Source organism: Tetrao urogallus (genome assembly GCF_951394365.1).
Source record: "Tetrao urogallus genome assembly, chromosome: 7".
NCBI lineage: Eukaryota > Metazoa > Chordata > Aves > Galliformes > Phasianidae > Tetrao > Tetrao urogallus.
The window spans coordinates 18,763,448-18,790,892 of record NC_136820.1 but is presented as its reverse complement, the minus strand read 5'-3'; the positions used below and the strand labels follow the sequence as shown (position 1 = coordinate 18,790,892).

Genomic DNA, 27,445 nt, shown 5'->3' with positions numbered 1-27,445 from the left:
ACTTCCTCAGCCCTAACATATCTGAGCTTATACGAGTTAAATAAAAAAACAGACAAAGAAACAATAAAACAACCAGAGGAGTGCCACTAAACTGTCTCCAACTCTCTAGCATATTTATTCTCTTCCATGTTCTGTCTCTGTCTTCAACTTTTCATCTGTTTTGTGTCTCTAGATTGTAAACATGCTGTGTAAGAATTGTCGCTTATCTCTGTTTGCACAGTGCCAGGCTCAATGGGGTCCTGGTCCCAGCTGGGACCTTTGGGCACCACCACAGTATAAATGTCTGCTCCTGATAATAATAATCTGCCCACATCATGTAGATGTCTGAATTGTCTGAGAAATACAAACAAGGATCTTTACTAGGTTGGCAATGATCCATTAATTTTAGGTGCCAGTTTTCTTTTCTCTTGAGCATGATTTGGCTCTCTGGAAAAAAAAAAAAAAAAAAAACACAAAAAAACAACTGGTGACATAAGGCTCCTATTTCTTGGAAAGCTTGGCTCTCTGATGATTCTGTGATTAAATAGTTGTTAAACTTGGGATATGGCAGGTCAGGTGAGGTCCCTGGAACTATGCAAGATATTCCAAGTACTTGTCTAAAGCTTTGTTCTTGCTTTCCTTTGCTTTTGTTTTTGCTTTCCTACTCTGAATGACAAATGAATACACTGAAATTAGAGCCATGGTATTTTCTGGGGGAGAATACATCTCAAATAATGGACCACATATGAGGAAAGCCATAGCTGGATTGATAAACTAAAGTAATGGCAGTGAATCACATAGCAGCAGAACCTGTAGGTGAGTCAATTCCGCTACTCAGTACACTTCCCTCGAGTTAAAACATCCCCTCCACCTCTTTGCCCTCTGGCTAATTTTTCAAATATAGGAGACCATGTTCAGGTTAGCTACTCTGCCCTCAATAGCTGCTGTGGAAGTGGTCTGAAGCTGGTCTGTAGAACCACGTGCTTCAGTGAATTTACTGTTTACCAGTGAAAAATGTTATGGTAATGGTAGCCAGTGGTCCATGAGACTTTCAGAGTCTTGACCATTGCCAACAGCGCTCATTCTCAGCTTGGGTGCTTCTTCCCAAAGGCAGCCCAAACCACATGCACATAGTGACATACCTTGAATGGACCTAGAATGCTGATGTACAGTGATTGTTCATAATTGTATTGATCATAGTAAGCCATTGCTGCCTTAATGTCCCATGTTTCTCTGTTGCTTCCATTTTTTATCCCCCATTTTATCCTTTATCTTTAAGTATCTTGGGGCAGAACCTCACTTTGGCTTCTACATCAAGACTTCCAGGCACTGTTGTAATAATTATGTATATATATACATATGTATATATGAAAAAAATCGAAGTCTGGGCAAGTCTGTGTTGTGTAACGAGTGTGGTGCAGAAATCCCTGAGCCAGTGCTGTCCCAATGTGGCAAATTGCCACAGCACAGCCAGCCACTTATGGGCTCTTCTGTATGAGCTGGCTGGGTCTGGAGGCCATTGAAAATCAGGAGAGGAGTTCATTTGCTCAAATGCACCTCCAGATACGTATGGCTCTTTTTTTTCCAATGAAGAGCTAGGTATGCTGGAACAAGCTGGGTGGTGGTGTAGCTATTCTTGCTGACCTTGCATAAATGCTACATGCAGGAGAGTAAGGAGTGGGAGAGGGGGCGTGGTAAGACCCACTGACCGTGAGTGCTCTGTCTTAATAGAAAACATATGGCAGTGATGCTTTAAATAGCATTCGCCCTCTGCACATTGGCCTGAATGATCTGTGTCAGTACTGACCTAATCTCATGAGAGCTCAGCACCAAATTGTCATCTGCAGAAATTATCCTTGATGAATACAAGTTAAAGGAAGCCTGGTCTTTTAATAGACAAATGTGGTGGTAAGTCATCTGACGATCTAGAATACTGGGTCAGAGAGGAGTTGCGTCATAGCAGACAGAATATTTGGTATTAATCAAGAAGGCCCATAGCAAAGCATATAACAAGAATATTTGGTTACATTAGTGGATTTATCTTTAATTGTTGGATAGAGTCATATGATAGAACACGATCGAGTCACCATAGCTTAGCAGGGTACCGCCCATCTGCTTAAATGTTAGCAGAGATGAGTCACAGTATTAGCACAACTGTGCAGAGGGAGGAGAGCCAACACGGTCAGTTAGAGCAGCAACATGTGGTATTCTACTAAGCCACCGTACAGATATCCATCCAGGCCCAAAGAGATGGCATACAAGTCCTGACTGAGATCCCATTGTGTCCAACAGCAGGATCCTGTGGGAACAAGATGAAAATTCTTAAAAGTTGGGAAAAACCCCACAGATGGCCAGTTTTTCAGTGAGGTTGAGTGCTTGCCAGTTCTCTATTTTATCCATCCTTTATCTGTAGGCTGTTTGCCCAGCGACCCTATTTATTTGGCTGCATAGGTGCCAAGGAGTTAAAACCCTTCAGTCAGCAGTATTGATGGACAGGCTGCAGGCTGCATGATGCATCTTCTCAGCATTTGTGAAGAGAGAAGCAGTCAATGTATCCAACATTAAGTAACAGTTACAAGCTCTGACTGACACTCTTTGCTGCAGGTTAGAGAGCAACAACAAAAGCGATTGTGTTGTCCTTAGAAGATGAAGAAATATCTTAGAAATAGACAAATTGAGTTTCTCAGCCTGTGTATATATAGGTTCTCTGCCACAAATGTTCCCTGAGCTCACAGTGCAATAGGAGTGCATATTAATCAATGACCTGTGCTCAGTGTGGAAGCAACAGAAGTATCTGTGAGCAGTGCCAATGTCAGGCTGCCCCAATGGAGATCTGAGCCTGGTGTGCATTATGTAGCGCTTTTACTGATGGCAGGAGTGGTGCAGACTTTTCGACAAGGAAGTCAACTTTGAAGCACGGGGTTTCTCTGACTGCTCTGCAGCTCTTTGCAAAATCACACTTGGGAGCAAATCTGTAGTTTAGCAAGAAGAAATACCTGAAGTACAGGATTTTTTTTTTTTTCTCTAGCTGAGTGTAAAGCATATGCAGACCCCCAAAGCAAGGCAGCTCTGAAGGTGAAACTGGGGACAGAGAAGAACCTTCCTTGCCATTTTAATAAATACTAATAATTCCCTTTTGCCCAAGTCCCATATTCCCAAACTCATTAAAGCAATTTTGGAAATGTTTTTGGCTCTGTAGCGTATTTAAGCAAGACTCAAACTGTGCAGTCCCTTGAGAATCATGTGCGCAAATTACGTAGGTCAGGCAAAGCTAAGTTTCTGTCAAACAGCCTAACACCTAAGGTTATTACGAAACCAGTGAATTGTACAAAAGATCCGTATGTGGAACAGTCTCTGAATGATTAAGTGAGGAGGGGGCTGTTGTCATGGCATTTGTTTTACTTTGGTCACACGAAAACTCAAGTGATATTTTAATGATGTTTTCCTCCTGTTACCCAGCGCAGTTCCCTGTAGGCTGTGTCTCAGCTAGTGGACCCGTGTGGCAGTACAACAGTACTATCCCTTCTCCTTGTTTGCCATCTTTGGGAGGAAGCCCAAGGCTCGTTCCCAGCAGGGATTGTAGCAAATCTGATATCTTTCTTACATTCAGACTGGAGTTTTCCTCCTTTCCCTCTTTCCCTAGCCTGTCACTGAATCTACTTTTCTGACCCTGTCCTAATTATTTGTTGCCCCCTTTACTCAAATGAGTGCTGGTGCAGGGAGCAGCAGCATTTTAGTTGGAGAGTAGGATAGGTTGGGGACTGTGTTCTTTATCTTCGAGCTCTTTTTCCTGCACAGCACCCATTCCACCTACACTACCTACACAACACCCCCGGCTCAGTGATGCGATGACAGGCCATAGTGTTCCTTCACCCATTAGGTGATCTGCGTTTGATGACAGCACTTCTTGCACACACACCCCTCATGGGTTTATATCACATATTTGGGAGACACTGTCTTGAGTTTCTTCGGGTGTATGAAGATGTAATGCACATCATGTTCCTCCAGTAGATAACCAGGGAGAGCTTTTTGTCTGTATGTGAGCTACTTTTGTTACTATTGTGTGTTTTTTTTGTTTTTTTTTTTTTCTTCTGAATAAGTACTGTATGTGTCTGGAAGGATTTTTTAAACATCCTTGAAAACACAGGCTTCTTCTCTTCATGGAGAAACAAGACAAAAGGATGGGTTCATGATTTGCAGCTGCCAAGGAGAGGGCATCTGAGGACAGAGGGGTGGGACACAAGGGTGTCTGGTGCAAGGGAATGGGCAGGACAAGGACTCGGAGGTGGCATTGTTAGGGTTGAAATGCTTCTGGGAGAGAGCGAGCTTTAAGAGAGGAGGGTTGAAGAACTGAAAATCCAGGGATGGGAAATAGCGGGGAGCTTTGGGCAAGTGAGGTTGGGAAGTTTGAACTCCTGGCAGGAGAGGATGAGGCCTGCAGAGGAAGCTGATATTTCCATGAGACAGGCACCAGTTTTGGGAGGCTGGCTATGGTTTCTTCCGTTTGGGATGTCTGAATGCCATTGCTTACAGCTTTGGCCTCTTTGCCTGTTACTAGATAAATGGCAGGACAGCTAATGTCAGAAGAGAGGTGTATCCATTCATGGTTTCCAGTGTTGCTTACAATTGAAAGTGCAAGAAGCCCCATGGTTGGGTGTGGTGTCGTTCAGTTAAGTGGGATAAGTGGGCTTCCCTTTGCAGCTCTGAGGTTGACTCCGCTTTCCTGACCAGCCCAGCCTGAGTCTGAGGCTTTTCTGTCTAGATGTAGTTTTGTCTCTGAGGCAAAAGATGCTTTTGCCAAGGGTGAAAAATCCCTGATATTCAGAGATTCCAAACATCTTCAGACTCTTCCCTTGCTCCCCCCTGTAGAGGCTCTTCGAACTGCCCAGTTTTGTCCTCTTCTCCCTGTTCCTTCCTGTACCTTTAGGATTATCTCTTGTCTAATGAACAGTGTAAGCAGTGTATGACAGTGCAGAGTGTTCTACTCTGTGCAACTTTAACATGTTTAAATAGCAGTCCCAGCTTTCTTTAATCCATTAATTTTATGGTTCTTCTATGTTAATAGGCCTACATGTACTTTTTCCCTCTGCTGTACTTAAAAAATATATTTCTAAATCTGTTAAACTCCTTCTGCCAAAATATCTCACTTTGACTTTTTATGTTCTTTCCTTTTTACCTTTAAATGTAGTTAATCTGAATGAAATTTTACTGATTAATTTTACTAATTTTCTTTCTTCCCTACTCTCTCAGCACCCATTTCTGTGTTCTGGTGGCATTCTAACTGGACCTTGCTTTGGAGCGAATGCTTGGTAGAATTTTACAAGAGAGAATGTCAAGAGATGAAATGACATACTCGTTTTGGAATATTTTATTTACAAGTGATAAAGCTTCAAAATTAATATGTGTGCTAAATTTTCTGTCATGGTCTGCAAGGTGATCATCCAAATATTTTCATTACTGGGGGTAGAATTTGCAGGAACATACTAATGTAGCTCACAAGGAAATTATCGTGTTTTATCAGTAAAAATCTTGTACTGACCATTGTGAGATGCAGAGGTGCAAAGGCTCAGGCCTGCTGTTAGGATTATATTCATGCTCTCTCAGATGAACTGTACCAGTTCTTTAACCAATATATAGTAAGGGGAGTGTGAATCATCTGTTTCTTGAAATCTTTCTGTCCTACTGATTTGTGCAGGAGAGGAAAATGCTGGACTGGCTTATCTGTGCCTGCTTGTCTAGAATTGTCTTTTCCCATCAGTGGCTGACAGTGTAAGTAGTCTCTGTAGCCCATGACAGTTTTCTTTCCTTTTCTCCTAGGCCTGTTCCAGGTTCTCTGTCTTCACTATTGCATCTACACAACCGACAAAGACAGCCTATGCCAGCCTCTATGCCTGGCACCCTGCCCAACCCTACTATGCCCGGATCTTCTGCTGTACTCATGCCTGTAAGTTTTGTTGGTTTTTTATTATTACTATTAGTGGTTATGGCAGTGTTTGTTTTCATTTTGTTTCAGCCTATGAAGAGGTGAAAGTGTCGAATTGTCAATGAATAAATAAATAAATAAAAAATCAGAGTGTAATGAGCTAAATAAGCTGCAGAAGCTGGACCATTTTCTGTGCTTTGTCTTGCACAAGAGCATTTCTTATGCAGTTAATGGAATGTTAATTAGTGTGAGAGCGATTAGAAACAGTTTACATGATACTACAGTTTCTGGTTCTCACACTTGGTCATGTTTGTGAGATCAGTATGTCTGTGCGGGAACAAAAAGATTTTGCTAAAGTCAGACAAAACTGGAAAAGTTGTGTGCATGGGTTATGCTAACAAACTCAGAAGTAATCCTTTTCAGGAGCGGTAACCTACCCTCAATTTTAACAGCCCTTTCAGTATAAGACATTTGGGTAGATAAGGGATGAAAATGAGTAAAGAGGCCTGGGGAAGAGAGGAGTGTGTGAGAAGTTTCTGCTTCATCACACAATGTTCAGTTTAGAGGGCAACCTGAAAGTAAGCAGATATGAGTGAGAGGCAAGTGCTGCTTGTTCTGGCACTTCTGAGGCAAGGGGGACATTCTGAGGGTAAGAAGATTCAGGTTGGCTGCTATGTGAGCAGTAGTTAATAAGCTGTAAATTATTAACTTACCAATAACATTCTTCTGGAGCATCGACCAGGAAGTTCAGCCCAAAAGTGTAAGAAATGCCACTGTAGACAGTTCAGATTTTTAGGGTTTTTTTGGGCATAACTGCTGATGAACCTGAAATGGAGCAAAAATCCCGATTTAGGGTAAGCTCAGGACATTGGGTTACTGCTGGGGAGCTCTTTGAGCTGCTGTGCTTGCACAGAAACAGATGAGAACCTCTCAGACATGATTCCTCCTGTCCACAGCCTTCCAAAGGGAATTTGGACAAGGTCACTGTGGGGACTGCTTCTGTCTTGCAGACAGTGTTATGACCTACTGTAGAGCCAGTGGGAATTGGGTACTGGGGTTTATCCTGCAGGTGACCAGCACCCATTTGTGCTGAGGTCATGGACAATGGGAGTCACTACCTGATCATGGTGCACAAAAAGTAGCTCCCCTATCTGGAATAGCTCAGGAAGCTCCACGAACTGCTTTCTTCCATGAGCTGACGATTCAAAGATTGGGCCGAGTTGAGGCAGGATGATGCAGCACCTGCTTGAAAGCAGCACCGTAACCCTACTTGTCACCTTGACCCTTCTGGGTGAAGACCAGTTGTGTAACAGCAGTATTTTGAGGGATAGCACTATAGGAAATTATTTTATCCAGACCTTACTGACATTAGGTTTCAATTGAAAACTGTGTCCCTCACTCAAATGGTGAATTTAACTTGCAGAAAGTGCTCTGCATAGCCAGAAGGAGTCCTGCTTTGTTTTTTTGCTGCGTCAGCAGTACATGAAAGCTTCCTGTACAAGACATATGGAAAAGTCCTCTCAGCTGGTCAATCTGAGTGGAGGAAAATGAGCCAATTCATTTTCCATATACTCAAGATTGTAGATTTTTATTTATGTTTTTAACAGGCTAAGTTGCACTGCATTGACAGGAGAAGCCACAGCTTTATACAGTGATGCTTTTAAAACCACTTAACTCCAAGTGTTGTTATACTGAAAGGAAGAAAATCATTACAAAAAAGCACAAACCCGGGGTGTCTGCTACATTTGTTTAGTAAAGAATCCTTTTCCTTATAATTGGCTATGAGTTGTCAGGGCCGACTCTGATGAAACACACGCCTGAGTGCATACACACATGCAATTCACGACACAGATTGTTATTTTTCCAGTCTTGACTTGAAGAAATAAAGCTGAGTCCATTTAAGTAGAAACCGGGCATAAATTCTTGCAAATGTCTGTAGACACTTTGAAACCTTTCTTTTTTTCTGTTTCTTTTAAAAGATGGAGCGACAAATGTCAATGAACTCCAACATCATGGGAATGCAGGGGCCAAACCTCAACAACCCTTGTGCTTCACCTCAAGTCCCCCCAATGCATTCAGAAGCCAAAATGGTAAAATGGAAAATTTTTTGAAATTATTTTGTTTTCTTATACTCCTCCTGCACACTGGCTACCCAGACAGTGGGGGATGTAGCCAGACACTGCTTACTTCATTCTTAGTCATACGTTACACTCTTTTTAATACGCTGCAGTAAATTGCCTTTGTGTCAGTTTAGTATATGAACTTTCAAGATGTTACCAGTCCTAGCTGAACTCTCAGTGAGACAACTGAATTAAAGAGTGGGCTCTCTGATCTGAACCGTGCTAAATGGGATTTTTGGTGCAGATTAGTGGAATTTAAGCAAGTGATCTGGCTGGTTCTCTGGTGGTGTCTGTACTCCAAGATTTAGCTTGAAGAAAATACCCAGTCAGCGGTGATGTAAAAGGTGTCTGATGTGGAGAGTAGAACGTATGTAGTCCTTGTTTTTTTCCAGATTAGCACATAGTGTGTCAATGTAATACTAGAGTTAGAAGAACACACCAAATGACATATGTAAAAACACAGTATTCTCTTTTGCTTAATTGCAACAAAGGTGTTCCCATCAGAAAGAATGACCAGAATTCAGACTAAAGTAACTTACTGATGGGATCTAAATGTCACAGTGTTTTTCAGAATGCATATATTGAGGTCAAGGCTTCTCAGATGTATGCAGAGATATAGAATTAATGTAGGTAAACTAAGCTACAAGTGGCAAGTGTTCTTTAGTTTTATATGCACTTTCATTGAGGAATTTGGCACTGATAACCTGGGACTTAGTGTTGAAACGCATAGGCTTTTCTAGTTTCGGAGCTGCAATTTACTGGCTAGTAGAAACACGAGGACAGAGGTTTGCAGTTTAACTCTGTAGAGTTTTTATCCTCTCAAGATATCTCATTGTAGTGGAAAATAAGAGTGATTTCACTGAACTTTTTTCAGTGGCGTTATGCCAAGGTAAAATTGTCATAAGTGAGAGAATGAAATCAAGCTGACAAAGATTAAGCAACCACATGTTTTTATATATTTCTACTTTGAATGTTTGGTACAGCTTTTAATGTTGTCATCTATCCTGAGGCAAAGAAAAATATCTTCTTGTCTCTAGGCATGGTGCATGCATGAGACTCTTGGTTAAAAGCAGCAAAATATACAATCTCTGTTTTCTTAGATCAGATAGGTCACGCCTTCACCTCGCTGTTGGTCTGGGTTAGGCTGTTAACCCAACCTCTGTTAACACCCCGTCTAAAACCGCACTCCATAAACATGCAGCCAGTTGGCCAGCAGAGTAGCAATGGCCAAAAACTCTGGCTGTCCCAGCCAAGGAAAACCTGTGGTCAAGAGTTCTCTCTGCGCTGTACCACACAGTGACGGTGACATGCCAAATGGCAACAGCATCTGCAGCAGAGCTTGTTAAAAACTTTTTGGAATAGGCAAGTGTTTTTTCAACTCAAGCAAAGCTGAGCCAAGCTAAATACTCCTTAGCTGAATAAATCCCAAACTGGCATCTGTTTTGGGACTAAAGTTTCTGTAGTTTACTCCCCCCATCTCACACCCCCTGCCTTTTCTTTACTGGAAATGTGCGGCTACTTAAGAACAAGATTAAATTAGTGGTGCGTATGGTGAAAATTCTGCACTTTAATATTTGAAACTGTATATTAATGCAAATTATCTTTTTAATCTGAATAAATAGGTTTTGTCCCTAAACCTAACATATAATCGTACGGCTCTTTCAGATAGAAATTGCCATCAGTTCCAAAATACTGTGTAGTGAGCACAGAGCACATTCACTTCCAGTGGGTTTTCTACCACTATTCCAGAGATGGAAAAAATCCACACACATTAACTCTTTAAAGTAAGAGGCATAATTCAGAGCTCCAGGATCATTCTTCTTCTCTAGAGTGGTTTTGTTGTTGGTTGTTGTTTTTTTTTTTTTCTGATTGGTTGATTTTTTTAGTAGTCTATATTTTATTTTTACACTTTGTTTTTATGTGAGCACACCTACAATGTGTAAAGCTTCCTTTATCCAGTGCTTTGAACAATATGAATCTATCAGCAATATATGACCTGAAGGTGAAAAAATATAAAAAATTTAAAATGAAATTATTTCTTATATGTGTACTCATGAATTACAAATTTGAATCATCAGTATTAGAGGCATCTTTGCTCTTATTACTAACTATTTCACTTTCACTCAAAGAATAAGAGCTTGCACATTCTGTTTTTTTATTTTATTTTATTTTATTTTATTTTATTTTATTTTATTTTATTTTATTTTATTTTATTAAAGTGGAAAGTGAGAGTTCTTAGTGCCTTACCGGATTGCATTGTGCATTAGGAAGGAATTTTAAATTTCATTAGGCTCTGCTAGTGCCATTACTGATGGTGAATCCAGTGCTGCATATGTTCTATTTGGCTGGCCACACACGGATCACAGTATGTATGTGCTGAGCACTGAAAGAAGCCATCTATGCTGCTCACAGCTAGTGCCTGTAGTAACTGGAGAACTCTGGGGGAGTGTGAGCCTGATTTATCAGTCATCCAAATCTGTGGCAGAGGGATCAGCATTTTCTTTGTGCTTACATGAAGGAATGCAGGACGGGCTCCTCTGGATGGGAGACCCAGATGTGATACCAAATCCTTCTGTCCTCATGCATGTGGACATGTGTACCTGAGTCATGCAAGCTCTTTTTAGTATGAAGAAGTAATGCTACTTGGTGACTTGTGTAATTTAATTTGCTTCTTTAAAATAAATATGAACAAATAATGTAATTATGGATACCATATGATGCCAGGCTTTCCAGAAGCAGCAGATAGATAGCAAAGTCTTTACTCCCTTGATTGGTCTATAATCAGTTTGTAGAAAGAAGTGGAAGTAAGCCTGTTAGAGACATACATATATGGACAGATATACACATACATGTGTTGCATTCGTTTTATGTTTCTATAATAAGCAATTTGTTTATTAATTTGTGTTACCTGGCATATAGAAAGTCATAGGGCTGCCACCAAAGCAGCTCATTTACTGTTCTCATGTTTAATCTGGAGAATGTTACTTTAGGTATTAAAATATTGTAGATGACATTCCAGAACTGATTTAATTTATCATAACAATCTCAGTTTCTCTCACAGTGTGCCTCTCAATTAAGTTATCACCTAATGCTTTAAAACTGTCCTGATAAATGAGTGAGTGAACATTTAAGTCAGTACCACTTAGATTGACAGTGGAGAGGATAAGACCTTTATGCTGCCCACCAAGGACAACCATTGATTTTGTGTTAAGATATATTGCATTGGAAAGGAGAGGAAACATATAGCTATAAGTGTACATGGTAAAAATATGCAGAATAGTACATGTAGCATATTAACATGTGGTTCGGTAGGCTGAGGATTTTAGGAACTCAGAGTTGTTGGCTGTGCCTTTCCTTTAATATATTGCTTACAGTTTGGTTTGCAGTTTCAGCGTATCCAAGGTTTTATAACTGGGAAGTGCAATACCACGTGGGTTACCTGAGTGAAAGATAAACAGCGTACACGAGACCACTGGAAAGCAATGTGACCACAGTTCTTTTCAGTAGAGCCGATACCTCTCCATCTGAACACTGTAAGGCATGGGTCTTTAGCTAAAGAGATTTATGAACTCTGAAAGGAAACATAAGAGGCGGGCTGGCAATGAAAATAATCTGACTTTATAATACAGTTTTTGGTTTGACCTGTTCACTTTTTCATTTTCCCCCTCCCTATGCCCCTGGCCAGATACATAGTTTTATAAAATTTGAATAAAATGTAATATGTGTACTTTGGCTGTGCCTGCCTTCCTAACAGAATCCATGCAGTTCTTGTGAAGAAAAGTTCTTTTCATATCAGAAGTTGCATAGACTGGCGTTTTTACCTTGTACACATTTCTAGTTTGAGCATTAATGATAAGGAAATTAACTTGAAAGTGTCTATCAGTTGTAAGAGGAAAAACATAAAAGAAAAATAATGAACCAGTAATGAGCATGCTCATAATTAGACTGGTAACATGTTCATATTAATTGAACCTTCTAATTTGCCTAAGAATGTTGAGAAACTCTGAGGGAAGAGAAGGAGGCAAAAGGTAGAAGAAACAACAGTTAGCCATTTGTCATCAGAGCTACAATTTATTCAATTTAAGGTGAGTTAAGGGTCCAGGTCCCAGGTGGTGGCTGTGAAAATCCCAGTTCATCCCTTGGAAAGGCAGACCTGGCTCAGGTGCCTTTGATATTTTAGAAATAACTTCTGTTTCTATGCCTGTGAGCTGTGGTGGTCCAAAGGGAGAACATCAGGGTATGCTCTTATCCCTGCCCCTGATGATGCTCAGCTGAGCCATTTCTGCTGGCGTACAGGGAAATAAAAATTCTGTTTCAGTTCCAGTGACATCTTGGGACAGCTCATGAGACTATTTGGGAAGGAAATTTTGGCTGGTTTCAAACAGTGGGGCCAGGTCTATGAGGTTTTGATGCTGATTTCAGGCTGGAGGCTGGTGCAGAGATCGAGGGCCACTGAGGTTCAGCTGTTGATATTTCAACAGGAAGTACTGGCTGGAAGCATTTAGTTATCTCTAATAAATGGCTTGAAGTCTGTGTTTTCATATCAAGCTGAGTGGGAAAGGAATTGCTGAAACTGAGCAAAACACACTGCTTTTGGGCTAGTTTTCCTAGCATGGGTTCTGAATCACTAAGCAGAAAGAAAAATGTCCTTTCTCCATAGAGCTCTCAGCAGCAATTTCTCATGTTGTTCTCAACAGAGCAACAAAAACTGTATGAGGGAAGAAATGCAAAAGAAAGTCTTCCAATTAAAAATAAATAAATAAATAAAAAGAAAAAAAAGTTGTCAGAATTTCCTCTGCCAGTAACTGAGAAATGTTTTCATGAAAGAAAAGATAGTTAAACTGTTGACAAAACTCACTGTTCTGAAACTGTATCTCCTATTACATTGGCACTTATGTTTGTAAGTCGCCAAAGCCAAGCTTTCAGCATGCTCCTGATCTACACTTCAAATCCTCCCTGGGCAGTAGCTTTGCCTGCAGACAGTATGCCTTGCTGTGGATTAAGGTATTAACGTTATGGGTGAAGCTATTCATATTTTGTTTTGTTTACTGAAACAGGACCTCGTAGCCGTCATGCCTAAATGCAGGATTATGAACTAGACTCAGTAGAAACTAATTCTTCTTAAGCTGTCAGTGGCTCAGTAAGTGAAATAGAGAAGAGAGCTGATTCAGTTGCTCATAGCTGCTGTGGATACGTGTTGAATATTTGATCTCGCTTCCACTGAGTGCAAATGAATCGCGCAAGTTGTAACAATTCCTTGCATTTTTCTTTCTTTGTGTCACTGTATCCTGCAGTGATCTTATCGGTGCTATTTCCCTAGAAGAACTTAGATTTTTGTTATTTTGTTTGCCTTTATTCAGCTGGGTGTTTGAATGATCTCTCTCCCCCACCCAGACGCCCTCACCAACTGTCCACCCTTTCTCCTTCGTCCCGTTCCTCCACCACCCTCTCTTTCCTCCTAGGATTTACCATCTTCGTACATTTGTTTCTCTTTTCTCCCTTTCCCTCCGGTGTCCACCCTGATTTTGTAACCATAGCAATAAACGAAATACAATCCTAATGTTTGCTTGCCGTAGCTATCGGCTACCCCACACATGAACTGCTGGGTCTGGTTCTTGTGTGTTTGTTGTAAGGTTTTGAAACTTAAGTCTGATGCATCTGTATAAGTGAGGGTGACTTGTTTGGTGCTGAGCTCCCTTCCAGAAAAGATTTTGTTTGCGTAAACTTGAATGTAAGTGGGAGCTGGTACAAATTAAAAGCAAATCATTATGATACTGAGACCAGAGAAAAAGGAAATTATAAAAATAAAAACCGGATTGTGTTACAGGGAAGTTCTGCTTCACAAAGATAGATTTCAGCCTTTTGCTTGGAATTTGTACAGCTTTCACTCTCCAAGCTTTATTCAAGAGCCACAAATAATGGAAGTTGTTTTACACTTTGAGCTGCCATGCCTTCAGTCTCGTGTCTGCTTGGGATGTGCATGTGCACCTCATTACAGGCAAATGGGCTGGAGGGTGAGGGGCTGGTGTTAGAGCCTTTACCAAGAGGGACACAAGAGCTAGAAGCAAAATCTCATGGCAGTAAATCTCTTCTTCATGGACAGGTTTAAAAGGCATTTTCAAAAAACTGTGCAGTAGCTAATGAAGGAGTTTGTTAATTATGATAGCATTCCTGAGAGATAAATAATTGTAGTCTGTTGAAGAACTGAAAGAGAAAAGTGAATTGACTTGCTTGAGGCTATGCAATCTGTCAGTGGAAGAATGGAAACAAATATAGAAGAATTTCTGTCTGCTGCTTCCAGAAAATGCAGCCTCTGTCTGAATTTATGTACATAAAATTAGTGTAAGCTGATATTCATTATTAATCCTTCTGTATTAATGTGGTTATTGAAATGCAGAGGACTTAGAGGAGGTGCACACTCATATTTAAGACTAAAATCCATATAGCTACGATGGTTTATGTTTGAATCTTATGCCTCTGAAATTTCCTGAACTTTGCTGATGAGATTCTGGCTCAGAATGACAAAAAATTAACTGATCTTCCGAGACTTCTGTCATCCGAGATGATGGAAGCCTTGTGAGATCAGCTTCCCTGGCACTGTGGCTTTCACTGAAGTCTCAGGAGAGCATTTACTTTCGCATAATGTCAACCATATCCAAACCAAGACTGGCGGATACCCCTGTAGAGCTCGTTCGAAGATCACAGGCATATTTGAAATGCTGCTACAAGCTGTGTTCAGCCTGAGGAAATGCTCGCAGCATTTGTTGTTTCTTCTGTCAAATGTGGCCAGTGACACTTTTCAGCGGCGGGAGGGTTATATACTGTCTTCCAGATGTTCATTAGTACAACTTTTCTGATTTACGTCTGGAGAGTTATCAAGGAGGTAATTTAAAAAGTGGGGCAGACTGGGTCTCCCACACTGGAATCACTTAGGCTGCAAACTTTGCTCTGCTTGTGGTTTTTGCTAGCAAATTTCTGGCCAGTAACATTTATCTGAGATTTTAGAGCATGAAAAGCCATGAATAATCTTCCCAAATGTGCTCTGTACCGTATGGGAGTGTAGTGTGGCTGGTCATGTTCTCTCTGAGGTTTGTATTCTGCTTATACTACAAGTCCTGCATAGCTTACCTATGGGGCCAGATTATCTTTACTCCAGATATTTTGCTCATGTGCTGAGAACTCTTTGCAGTCTCTCTGGCAGTGTGGCTACCTCGACATTACTCTGCTTCAGATAATTTACTGCATTTATGTGACTTACATGACAAAAAAGACAGAAAGCGAAGTACTTGATGTAACTGAAATAATTTCTGATGAATATTGCAGAGGCATGGGAACATGGACTTTGACCAGCTAAAGGTGAACTTCAAAGATTTGATTAAACGGCTATCAGTCTTTCAGAAATAGACCTCAGTTTATGCAAAACCTCCGTCCCTTAGTCATGGGTGTGCTATTTTTTCTCCTATTTAACACACTGAGGACACATTGATACCTACTAATTACTGTATTGAAAAACATACCCAAAATCTTATTTTGATATGGTATCAAATTATTCATTTAGTAGCAATATTACTACAGAAGAACTTTGATTCAGGGTAGTTATTTCCATTAGCGTGCATTTTCATTTATGAAATCTTGGCTTTAAATAATGTTCTTATCAAAAAAAAAAAAAAAAAAAAAAAAAAAAAAAAAGTCACCTCTACTAGCCACCATTTCTCAGTGTAGCAGAAATCATTAAAAACAAAATAATCACCCTTACCCTACAGCTCAACTTCCTCTCTACTCTCTTCTCCTCTGCAGTTTAATATTCCAGAAGAAGTGTTCAGAAATGAAACAAGCTCCATAAGCAGTTTAAAATAGAATTTCACATTCTTCTAGTTTTAAAAGTCAGAGGCAATGATTTTGGGATAGTTGAAAAATGCTTCTAAAATTTGGTCCTGATTCTCAATGGTTGTAAACCTGTGTAAATTCAATGACTTCAAAGAAACTCATTTTTCCATCACCTGGAGATCCAGTTTACATTTATCAATTTTAGAATCTTTCTTTAGGTGGGCTCTGGACCTTCCAGAGTTTGATACTGCCAGATAAGTGTTTCTTTTGGTTTTAAGGTAATTCTTTTGTTTTGGATACAGTATATATTTGACTCTTGTTTTTAGCACACTTGTATTTGCATGCTTCCAGCTTCTTATGGGAACTTCCATAATCTTCCAGCTTTGCTTCCTACAAGCATTTATTACATAATGTTTAAAGATAAATTGCTTTAGTCCCCCAAACAATATCAGATTATTTTATAATTGATTCATCATACCAAGCAGTCTCTGGGTGGCTTGACTGTCCTCTGTCAGTCAGTGACAAGTATTGATACCTGTCCCCAGTGACTCATAATGAAAGATTGCCAGATATTTCTTTGAAGCTGATGGATGATTCATGATATTATATTTAGGCCACATTATTTTGGAATGCTTAAATTAGGCTAAAAGCCACCTCTGAGTGTACATGTGCAAACATAGACTACATTTTTATTTTCCCATCTGGAAATACCTGTGAAGTCCAGCGCTATTTTCAAGTCGCAAGAAATATTGTTATATTTTTATTATGATATTTCAGTTCACACTCATGCTAATATGAAAAGTTTAGTAATGGCATATCCTCAACGCTGCCCTCAAATGCCAAGGTTACACATGAAGTCCAATGGGATCTTGCAAATGTTTAAACTTTTATTAAAGCCCAAAGCCCAAAACAGACTTTACTAGACCTGTACAAATTATTTTAAATTATGTAAATATTTTTAATATGTCTGGCTTCTGACAGAACACTACTATGCACCAAAGTATGACATTTGCCTTACTGTGCCAACTTTCACTTTTTTTTCTTCTTCCCAAAATATCTAGCATCATTACTGGGTTTGACTAGAGTCTGCTTTATGTGCTGCTGGTAGTTCAGGAGAAATATATGCTAAGTGAATGGACTGTGTTCCATGACTGTTAACAGAGGCTTTTTAGGATAAGCTTAAGCATGAACTTTAGTTTGGCTGCCAACACCGCAGCCAGAAGACACCCAAGATAAGGTGAGGGGGGTGAAATCTTGATCTGTTTTTGATCTGATGGACATGTACAGCTGCTCTAAGGCTGGTGCTGGTGTTCAGGCTGTGTGTCTTTGTTGGAGAAAGCCATTTATCTGTGTGGGGATTTTTTTTGTGTGGCAGATACTGCTCTAACTTCTTTGCTAAAGTGAATATTCTTTTGGGATCCCTCTTAAATGAAATAAATCCCACCAAAGCATTCATATCGGGATGTGTATGAAATCTGGTCTGCCTGGGAACTCAATTTAAACAAGAAGCAGTAGGAGGAGGAGCAGGAGCATTAGTGCTAACAATCTGAGGAGCTGTCAAATGTCAGCAGGTGTGCCTGTTTGTGCTTACATGCATGTATGTAACTTTATTCTTTTCTCTGTGTTTTTTTCCTTCTTTATTCCATGCACGTCTACTGGACAGGTAAAATTTTATCTACGCCTATGTGACTAACTTTGCTTATCTCCTTCTTTGTGCACGTCCTTATCTGTCATTAAAAAAAATTTCTCCTGAAATACTTTAGAATGTTGAAGAACAATAAAGAACTGAAAATTCACATATATTACCCAGAAATCATTTAAAAACACTTACTGGGGATGACTACCATTTCCACAAGCAATGGGAAATGTGTTCTGCCACATCAGTTTGCAGAGAGTTGTCAGTCTCCTAAACGATGTTAGTGGTGGATTAGTTTGATTGGAAACTTGATCAGAAACTTGATCAAGCGATGTTTGAATTAGCCGAATGAAGAAATCCCAGAGGTAATCTAGGGTTTATGCTAGAATTTGTATATAGCTACATTGCTGTCTGAGAATTGAAATAGGAATGAATTTCTCTAGGTGAATTTGTGGTTACTGGGATTGTCCCAGGAAATCCAAATCGTTCGTTTCAGAAAACAAGGTAGCTTGATCCAATTTTAAAGGATTTAGAAAGTAAATACTTCAATTTCTACTACACTTAAAATTCAAGATGTTATGCTAGACATCATGAAACTAGTAAATATGAGGTAGCTCAGTACTGCCCACAGAAATCCCAGTAAAGCTGCTTTGACTTGCAGTACTCGCCTTGCATGTACTCCTCTCTCAGACCAACCCCAGGGCTTCTGACCACCCCAAACTGGGCAATAACCACTGGATGAATTCACTGCTCCTTACTTTAGTAGTCCACTTTTTGGATTGTCCCTTCTGCAAAGAAAACAACAGACACCAGAAATACATATTTCACTGGTGTGAGTGAGATTTTTATGGTCTCAAGCAGAAGTGAAACTCTCTTGAGCTTGATGTGTAACAGTAAGCAGCCAGAATGGCATCCTGGATATCTTTAACCATGAGTGGTGTAGGTTGTGCTGACCTGAGATGTCTTGCTTTCAGAAACACACTGTGCCAGCCGTAACAGTAGGGGAGAAATCATGATGCTCACACAGCTGAGAAGTGGCATTTGCCTGACTGATACTATCTCTGTTCTTTGTTTCTTGGTGGAATATTTTCATCAGATGTGGTGAACTGATACCAACAGTGTTGCATCCAGGCTCAGTAAACCCAAAGCCAGTGCTGAGCAGCTGTGGTCCAGAGTGGGGAGAGAGCATCCTTGAGACTCTTTGCTCTTCATTTACACACCCAGCAGATACTGTCAGCATGGTATCAGTGAATGCTGTACCTGCCCACTCAATCTCACGTGCCATGTGATCTCCTCTAATAAATTATGCACTTAAAGGAGCAATAACAATAGCTGAGATTCTTGCAACGAGGAGAATCACATTACCAGAAGTACCAAAAAGGCTGATTAAAATTAAATTGTAGCAGACAGCAGTTGTGTTACAAAGGAAAGCTCTATTACAGCCAACTCACTTTCTTTGCTAACCTCTGACTTATTTATTTCTCCTGCATGCTGCAGTCTGCATGCTTTTTCTGGTTGTAATGAGCATTAATTGATTAGCTGGATCTATGAAGAGCTTGAGCACTCGTAAGTACCATCCCAGTGGGTACACAACTGAATAGTTTATGAGGTAATTAGTATTTTAATGCCTTTTCTAATGAGCCTTTTCAGTAATGAAATCTCATGAGAACATTATCAGTTCATATATATTTCTTCAGACACAACAGAAGGTAAGCTAATGGTATTAAGAGATTTCAAAGCTAGTTTATAAAATGTTTTTCAGTAACTTATTTTTGAATGCATGCCTTGGTTCATTTTGCTTTATTAAAAAAAAAAAGCCATCTTAATTTTTCCTGCTGCTCTGTCTTTTGCACTCCTCCATCCTGACAGAATTCTTACAATATACTGCAATTTCAAATAATTGGGATAATTTCTCGGGCTGCTACCCGATCTCCTCCGCTCAGCTGTAAGTAAATAATACCATACTGTCTGAGTATGTTGTTTCAGATGTGTTCTCATCCTGGAAAAACAAACAACTCTGTGCCTGGCTGCGCAGCGCCTAGGATTTATGACTGTGTCAAGTTTGAGAGAATGACCAACCTCTACAAAGATTTTCAATGTCAAGTTGAGCCTGGAAAGCAGCACTGAGCTTGCAGTCCTACAGGCAATCTTACTTGACCTCCTTCTTCAGGTTCATTGGATGGACTTTACTCACAGTTTGGAGGACAAGTGCTTTGCATTGCATTTTCTTTCTCTGGTATTTGAAATAACAGGAAGAGCTGTGAAGAGTTTTTTAGTGCATGAATTATTTTGTAGTTGTAGTTGTAGTGTGGCTTATTTTGTAGTTGGTCCTGGAGACTTAATTTTTACTTTCTGGAGATCACGAGGCATCAACAGCTTTTCATGTTCTCATGTATTAGGGCTTACTTCATCCATGTGGGAAGTGCAGTCTTGTCCTGAGTGGGGCTGTTGCAGAATTTAATAGCAATGCTGTGAAACAGCCTAGGCCAAAGGATGAAGCATGTATATTTTGGAAACCTGTTTCACAAATTCAAATTAGTTTTACTTAGTTTAAATGGTATACGCCTTAAAATACTTTGGAAAATTAATTTGGAGGTACAGATGTACAAATCCTATTTAACTCTAGGAACTGTAGCAGTAAAGCTCTAAGAAATTTGCTTGTATGGATCTTATTATATAATGCAAGATGTAATGGGCCTAATTCACCCTTTGGGTATCTTTAATGGTGTCAGCACAGCTTTGCAAGAGATGGATTTGGCCAGGGGACATCAACACTATAAAACCTTACTGTCTTCCACTGGTATTTCTCCAAAGCTTTACTGAGCCGTTCACTGTGATATATTAACTCCTTGTACTTTTTGATGACTCTGACTTAGTAGTAGTATGCATATTGTTTTGTCAAATGAATACATACTGCCCGACTTTCAGTTAGGGTAGCTGTAAGAGCCCCACCTTCTCCAACATATAGAAGTGCTGTCATTTGACTACATATATTTGATCTTTTAATACCATGAAGAATTAGCAACACTTAGGAAATGAAGAACGCCCAAGGCTGATCACTGCTTTCCACATCTCTTGCCATCTCCACACCCTTTTGCAACATGAGCCTGGAGGGCCTGACAGCTCAGGAGAGGTCCGGAACTCCTCTGTTAGCCCAAGGCAGCAGCCGCAGTGCATGGTGCTCACCCATATGACATGGAGGACCCCTCTTGCTCGTGCACAGTCAGATGTGCTCTTGGGATGGAAGCTAAGCAGCCTCACCTCTTCTTCTGCTGAGATGTGGTTGCCTGTTACATCCACTGAATATACAAAATAGATCAGTTTTGACTGCATTGCCCTCAGGGGTCAGCCAGCCACCCCTGCTGCTCTGCGACCCTTGGCAGGGTCAGCTGATCAAGGTCCGGGTCCCTACAGCACCAAGAGAAGGAAGTTTGAGGGAGAAAGTGCACATCAGGTTACCAGCCCATGAGCAGAAGAAATGTATCCGCAGAGAAATATTTTGGTTTCCATTCTGGAAACTTCATAGAGGGTGTTTCTGCTCTGTATTCAGAAGCTTCCTTAGGAGAAAAATGACCTGTAAGTTGTCTGAGCATAAGAGCTGTGAGCTGTTTTCCTCTGATGGCCTTTGAACTCTGCTAAAGCCATCTTCAAGCATTAATGGAGCACGGTCAGGGTTAAACTGGGGGAGGTGTAAACCAATTGTCAGATCTTGCTTTTGATTTTGTTAATACTTTTTAAAAATCGAAGTAGGCTGGAATTGTTCTGCTTGCTTTTTCAGAGACTGTGCTTTTGTTTGGTCCTTTCTGAGTCATCACCTGTCTTTGCCAAGACTTTACTGCATGTAGGAAAAGATATACTAGTGATGCACCATGGAATGCACAAAGCTTTTGTGTCAATTGCACTGACCTTATGATCCTTCCAGCTTCATTTTTTCCCCATATCTGCTCCTGAGCAGGTCTGCATCCATCTCTGTTCTGAGAGTGTGGAAGCACCAAGCCTAGGCACTTTATTGGCATAAAAGCTCAGCACACTACTTCAGATACATTTAGATTCATCTTTTTACCTTTCATTAAGGTACATAATAATATGTAGTATGTATAAATATATATATAATCTCTTCAGTGATTGCCATAAGAATAGGGGAGGGAGAAGTACACACTGAAGAAATGTCTTGCTTCTATGAGGAATACGTGAAAGAGCAAAAGGTGCTAAGAGAAAAGAAAGTTTGGCACTTTCTATTTCCTTCTCTTTGTGTGTGCCATGAGGTCATGATTAATGGTTTCTGTGATGTTCAGAGGGCAGGAATCAAGTCTATGTCCAATTCAGGAAGACCTCTGAATTGGCTGGACCCAGGGGAACCTGCAGCTCAGGTCTGGAAGGACCCGTGATGTCATTTTGTGTGGCCAGGGGGAACACAGCTATTGCTTTTTTAGGCTTTATTCTTGGATAGTATTAAGGTGTGTGGGGATATTTTTTGTCCTCCTAGGCATATTTGAAAGATTAATTCTGCTCTGAGCAATGGAAAGATTCCCCTTTCCTTGAGGGAGGCTCTTTAGAACTGGGGGAGTCTTTGTTTCCTGTTGAGGGTTTAAATGCAGCAGTACCACCAGAAAGACTCCAGACTTTGCTGATGCATTTCTTGTGATGCAAACTGAGTTCAAAGAAATGGAAAACTGTAACTTTACTTGAAATTAAATTACTATGAGATGGATAAATTTGCACAGCAGAGAAATACGATATTTTGACATTTATTCATGGCTTTCCCGGGGTGTCTTGGGCTGTATAAACTCACTGCTATTGTGTTAGTGAAATCCTAGATTCCCTGAAGCCATAACTGTGACTGGGATTTAACTTCTTTTGCTTTGAAGAAAGAAGAGAAAAAGTAAATTTATTACACTACCAGTGTAGCTCCCATCAGTTCCACACATAAAGAAAGAAGAAGCAGAATAAATGGTGGACAAAAGCATAATTTCTTTCCAAATGATGTGCATTTTAAGAATATGTTTTTCTATTTTCTATTTCTTGAAGGGGGAGTGGGGCTGAATGCCTTCTTTTTCTTCAGTCCTTTTGTTTTAGTAAAAGAAGATGCTATTGAAAACATGCTAGATAGTCTGTCTGGTGTCCTGGAAGAGGTGTGCAGGAGATATGCTATCTCTTTTTTGCTTTTAAGCTAAATGAATGCATTTAAAATGCATGGATAGTTTAAGCAGTGTCTTCTCAGTGTATCTTATTTTCGAGCATGCCACTAAGCTTTAACTCAGAATAATTGTGTGCTGTGTTTATAGTTCAGACTAGATAACATTTAGTTATATTTACCTATTATGCTTGGCTAATAGATGACAGACTGAAATTAAAACACAGGGAACCCAGACAATAAACATCCCAATTCACAGTCAGACTATAAGTCTTTGTACTTCTTTATAGTGTGATTTCAGCATCTAATTAAGCAGATGCTAAAGTAGTTTGGGGACCCAAGTTTTAAATTAGTATGTTAAATTACTGTGCCATATCAGCATGAGTTTCAGTGCCAAAATGTGAATTTATAGCAAGGAGCAAATATTTGGGATGAAAAATATGACATAAATTAAACTACCTTAAAAAAAAAGTCAGGAATAAATTGTTACCAAGCTGAAAATTCAGAAAATGGCTATATATCTTACCACTATTTCAGAGAAGATAGAGCAAAGAGTATGCATGAATTTCATCATCAGTGCTGAATTGTTTTATGGAAATACGTTGCTGTTTTGCATTTGGGCATTATCCTTATTACTAAACTGGAATGTATCCTATCTTAACCTTATCAGAAATGTTGAAGTCAAGTGCTTGTCCCAGTGAATTTTCGGGCGTGAGGAATAGCTTGTGGCATATAATTTAAATTAGGCGAATATGCTAACTGATGTGTAAATGATATAAAAATCAGAAACGTCTTACACATTACGTTTCATTACAAATATCACTGCCTTAATTTGCTAACCGTTTTACTCCCAAGCAAAGAAAAAGATTTCTGGATTTGTAAATGGAGCTGAAACCACTGGTTTCGCAGTGTGAGGGCCACCCCGAGCACAATGTTCACATTAATCTTTGCTCCTTATACAGCCTGCTGGAGCTGCCTGCCAGAGCTAATGAGTGGATTCTGACTCCACCGTGTTAGGCTGCTACAAAATACAAAGGCTGGTCACAAATTACAGTTTGTCTGATGGCTTTAGATGTAAGCATTAGAAAAACATTTGCTGAACAGCAATAATTAGTCGGCTATCGAGGGAAGTTTTACAGATTGCTAGGGAGCATTGAGGCAAATGTGGCGTTCTGTGGGAAAAAGCCTGTTGCCTGTCTACTAATTAAGAAAAAGCAAAAAAGATGCTTTAGTAGCATGACTTCTAAAGATGAGACCAAAACACAGCATTACTACAAAACCCAAATAAGCTTAGTCTTTAGTGCAAGTACTGTAGTGCTTCAGGAATACCATTTTTCCTTAATCAAGCAACAAGAGAGATCTCAGCGAAGAGATGTTCCTGGCTTGGATCATGCTTGCACTTAAACAAGTGGATTCTATTTTAGCTTAAACCTTAACAGTTAAATGAGAGGAAGACTCACAACTGGCGCAGAGGAACTCAGCAAATCACCAGGCAGCCTCAGCTGCTGAGACGCTTTCGTTCTTTAGCAATGAACTCATACCTTGTGCTTTTGTATTCTTGGGGAGAAGAATCCGTAGTTCAGAGAGCTGCTAGAAACAGCATGGTTAAATGAAGCCCAACAGTAAGCAATTCGTGTTACTGAAGCATGTCATTGAAATTTGGCACAAGTGCTGGCTCTGAGCTTGTGCTGTAGACTTGTTTTAAGTGCTTGTCATCCCATAGATACCGCTGCAAATGTTCTGTACTGTTTCTCCTTTCCTGCGCTGTCCGGGAGAGTGAGTAAAATAATAAGTCTCTGCGTTTTCATTTGTTTTACTTTGAGTTTTCTGTGCTTTTGTTTCAGTAGCATGGCTATCAGATGAATGAGGTTGTATCCTTGCCAGGATAGATGCAAAACAGCCCATTACTTCATTGTGTGGTTGGTTTGCTTGTTTGTTTTAAAAGTTTGCATGTACTCATGAATGCAAGGGGATGATAGCATCTAATAACTGTAGTGCTGGCGGGAGGGATACAAACTCACTCACACAGCCTGCCAAGGTGCCTCTCGTTTGACTGCAACTTCTATTTTTCCCTACACTTGTCCTGCCGCTGCAGCACAGAACTAGAGAGCAGCTTTAAGGCACTCAAACCTGGCATATGTGGCAAGACCACCAAATTAATCTGCCTTTTTGATGCTATTAAGTTTTGACTGCTGTGTTGACATGTCTGCTGCCAAGCCATTGAGCAGGGGTTTCCTGCTGTGAAAGTCCCCGATTCCACTTCTGCATTAGTGCAATGGGAGGGATATTATTCCCTTCCCAAGCTGATCATTCTGGGAAAGATTTTAAGAGAAGACTGCCAAGAGCAGAAAGTATGAATAGATTAACAAACACTGGTAATCCTTGCTTTGCAGAAAGAATGGCTTGGTTCTTTATATTTAGACGCTTGTTTCAATAGTGCAGAGGAATGTAAGAATATCCTAGAAAGCTGGTAACGGTTTTAGTGCTTCACTGACATTTACCTATAGGTCAGAGTATTAACTAAAGGTGTTGTGATAAGGGCTTCACCGGGTGCCCGTATCCTTGTAGGCACAGAGTCAGGCGTTGTGTGGGATTTCTGCAGGGCAGCTGGTGGTGTGACTTTTGTGACTTGGGCAACAGGGGCTGGCTGCTCATTAAACAACCCATTTTTAAAGGGTTTATTTACCAACACTAATTAAAATACCTGGAGTTACTAAATTATCTCATTAGTTAAGATAATCCGCAAGGTTATTTTCCTTTTATTGGGTTGCTAGGGGTACATAATGCATCAATACGTGTAGAAGTGTTCAATGAGATTGCCAGATTTTTTGAAAGATAAATAGTTTTAATGCTTCAGATGTAGAATCCAATTGGCTAAGGAATTGGCCACAGTCTGAAAACGTGACATCATTCTTGGCAACCGATAAAGATATATTTATGCTAACAGACACTATATAAAAAGTGCACTATACTACCTCTAAGCGAAAAATCTGTCTAAGAATAATGAAATGCTTTTTAATTGAGAATAGTTTTTAAAAGAAGTGCAATTTACTGACCAGCCTTGTGTGAGCCTGCTTAATTCTATGCATTTGTTCTTTTCTGTTTTTTATCTAAATGCATTCAATACATGTGATGTACTGATACTTTTAAATCAATACCATCGTTAGTAGATAAATATAATTATTGCTCATTAATTCTTCCATCAAATCCATGTCTGTATAATAGACATACTGTAATTCTCTTCTTGAGTCCAGTGACATACTTTGACTTTCAGCAATTACATTTTAACTTAATTCCAATGGCTGATTAAAACCATGTGTATTCAGGTTTAAATAGATGTGCTTGCTACGGGGTTGTTAAACCTGCAGAAAATATGTTTTTAATAATCCATTAGTATTTAATTAGCATGCAGTAACTGTCTTATTAAATCTGAATTAAATCTTTATTTGAGGCGTGTAATTGAAAGCGCCACTGGGTAAAATCTAATCTGTCAGGGACGAATTTGCTTGGAATAACAACTCCAAATTTTTCTTCTCTGAAGTTTGCAGGGTCGTCCCAAACATTTGCTTAATCATCACAGTGGAATCTTGCAACAATCAGTTTTCTGCAACTGCAGCATTTGAAATGCTTTTTGGGTCAGAGTTGTCATCTTTTGAGAGTTCCTCTTGATTTGAAAGATGATTCTCTGCATGGAAGATGAAGAATTCTTAAACCTTTACCAGATGCCAAAATGTGTGTAGGGACCGAGTGAATGTTCCCCACCAGCCAGGGAAGGAGGGGAGCTCGTTTGCAATGCACACCATGTGGTTAGGTGTCCCTTGGCACCTGAGCGCACACTCAGAAACATGAAAGTGAGAAATTTTTTCTGGTGACTGTACCTCTTTATAATAGCAGAGTTATTAGCATACGTTGCTATGTTTGAGCGATCACACAGCACAGCTGGTGGGAGCAAATTGCAGTACATGGGACTATTTACTTTACAGAAATTATGACACTTTCCACTGTTCGGCAATGAGTGATCCAGAATCCATCCAGAAATGTCAATTCGTAAGTACTACTGGTGGATTTGCTTCAGCAAGGCAGCTGTAGGCGTCTGTGTAAATTATCAAACTGTACTGCTTGTAAAATTCTAAACATCATTGGTTTGAGATTAATAGCTACTCAGATCCCTGTAAAGATGTGTTTAATTAACTGGCTAGCAAATTTATAGCAAAAATCTCCTCTCAGATCTGCTTTGCAGAATCCAAGCCTGCTATTCCCCATTCTCATTACAACCCTGTCTCTCTTTGACAGTAAGTAGGAAGCTGCAAACACAGAAAGTGCAAGATATGAGATCTGTGATCTATGCTTCACCAGGTGTGGCATAGGAGATAATTTTTCTGAGATGGTATGTATCAACTTCAGTCTGCTCTGGGTGCTTGTCTCCATGGACTTCGAGGCCCCAGTTGGGAACTAACCTTTACTTTATTTGTATAATTTCTGTTGTCTTAGTATTGTCAATGTTTTTGTGAACCTGAGGAGGCTCAGCAGATAGGGATTTGGCTGCAAGGAATGGGGTAGATTCCAGATCACCGTCTGGGGAGACCAGTGGGCACAAGACTGTGGTTAGGAATGGAGTAAGATTGATGTGGCTGGAGGGCAGGGAGGAGCAGCAAAATATTTTCCTTATTTCCTAGCCAGTGTTGGCCAGCAACAGCTCTACTGTTGACAGACCTCAGTTCCTGTGTTGTGATGGACAGACTGACATGTTTGGGGTCAGTTCTGTCCCTACCCTATCTGCCTGCGAGATGGAAATTCAACTCACTCCTCCATTTTTATTTACAAGC

At 40.0% G+C, this 27,445-nt stretch overlaps 1 protein-coding gene across 2 annotated transcripts in view; it reads left to right on the top strand.

The window, feature by feature from the left end:
* CREB5 (cAMP responsive element binding protein 5) overlaps window positions 1-27,445 on the top strand; it is a gene marked incomplete at both ends in the record, with an annotated part of 200,946 nt that overhangs the window by 131,488 nt on the left and 42,013 nt on the right. For both annotated transcript variants that reach the window (XM_079538541.1, XM_079538540.1), the window contains 2 exons: window positions 5,797-5,923; window positions 7,882-7,992. In XM_079538541.1, the coding sequence (XP_079394667.1) occupies window positions 5,797-5,923; window positions 7,882-7,992 (238 nt within the window). The remainder of the gene's footprint in view (window positions 1-5,796; window positions 5,924-7,881; window positions 7,993-27,445) is intronic.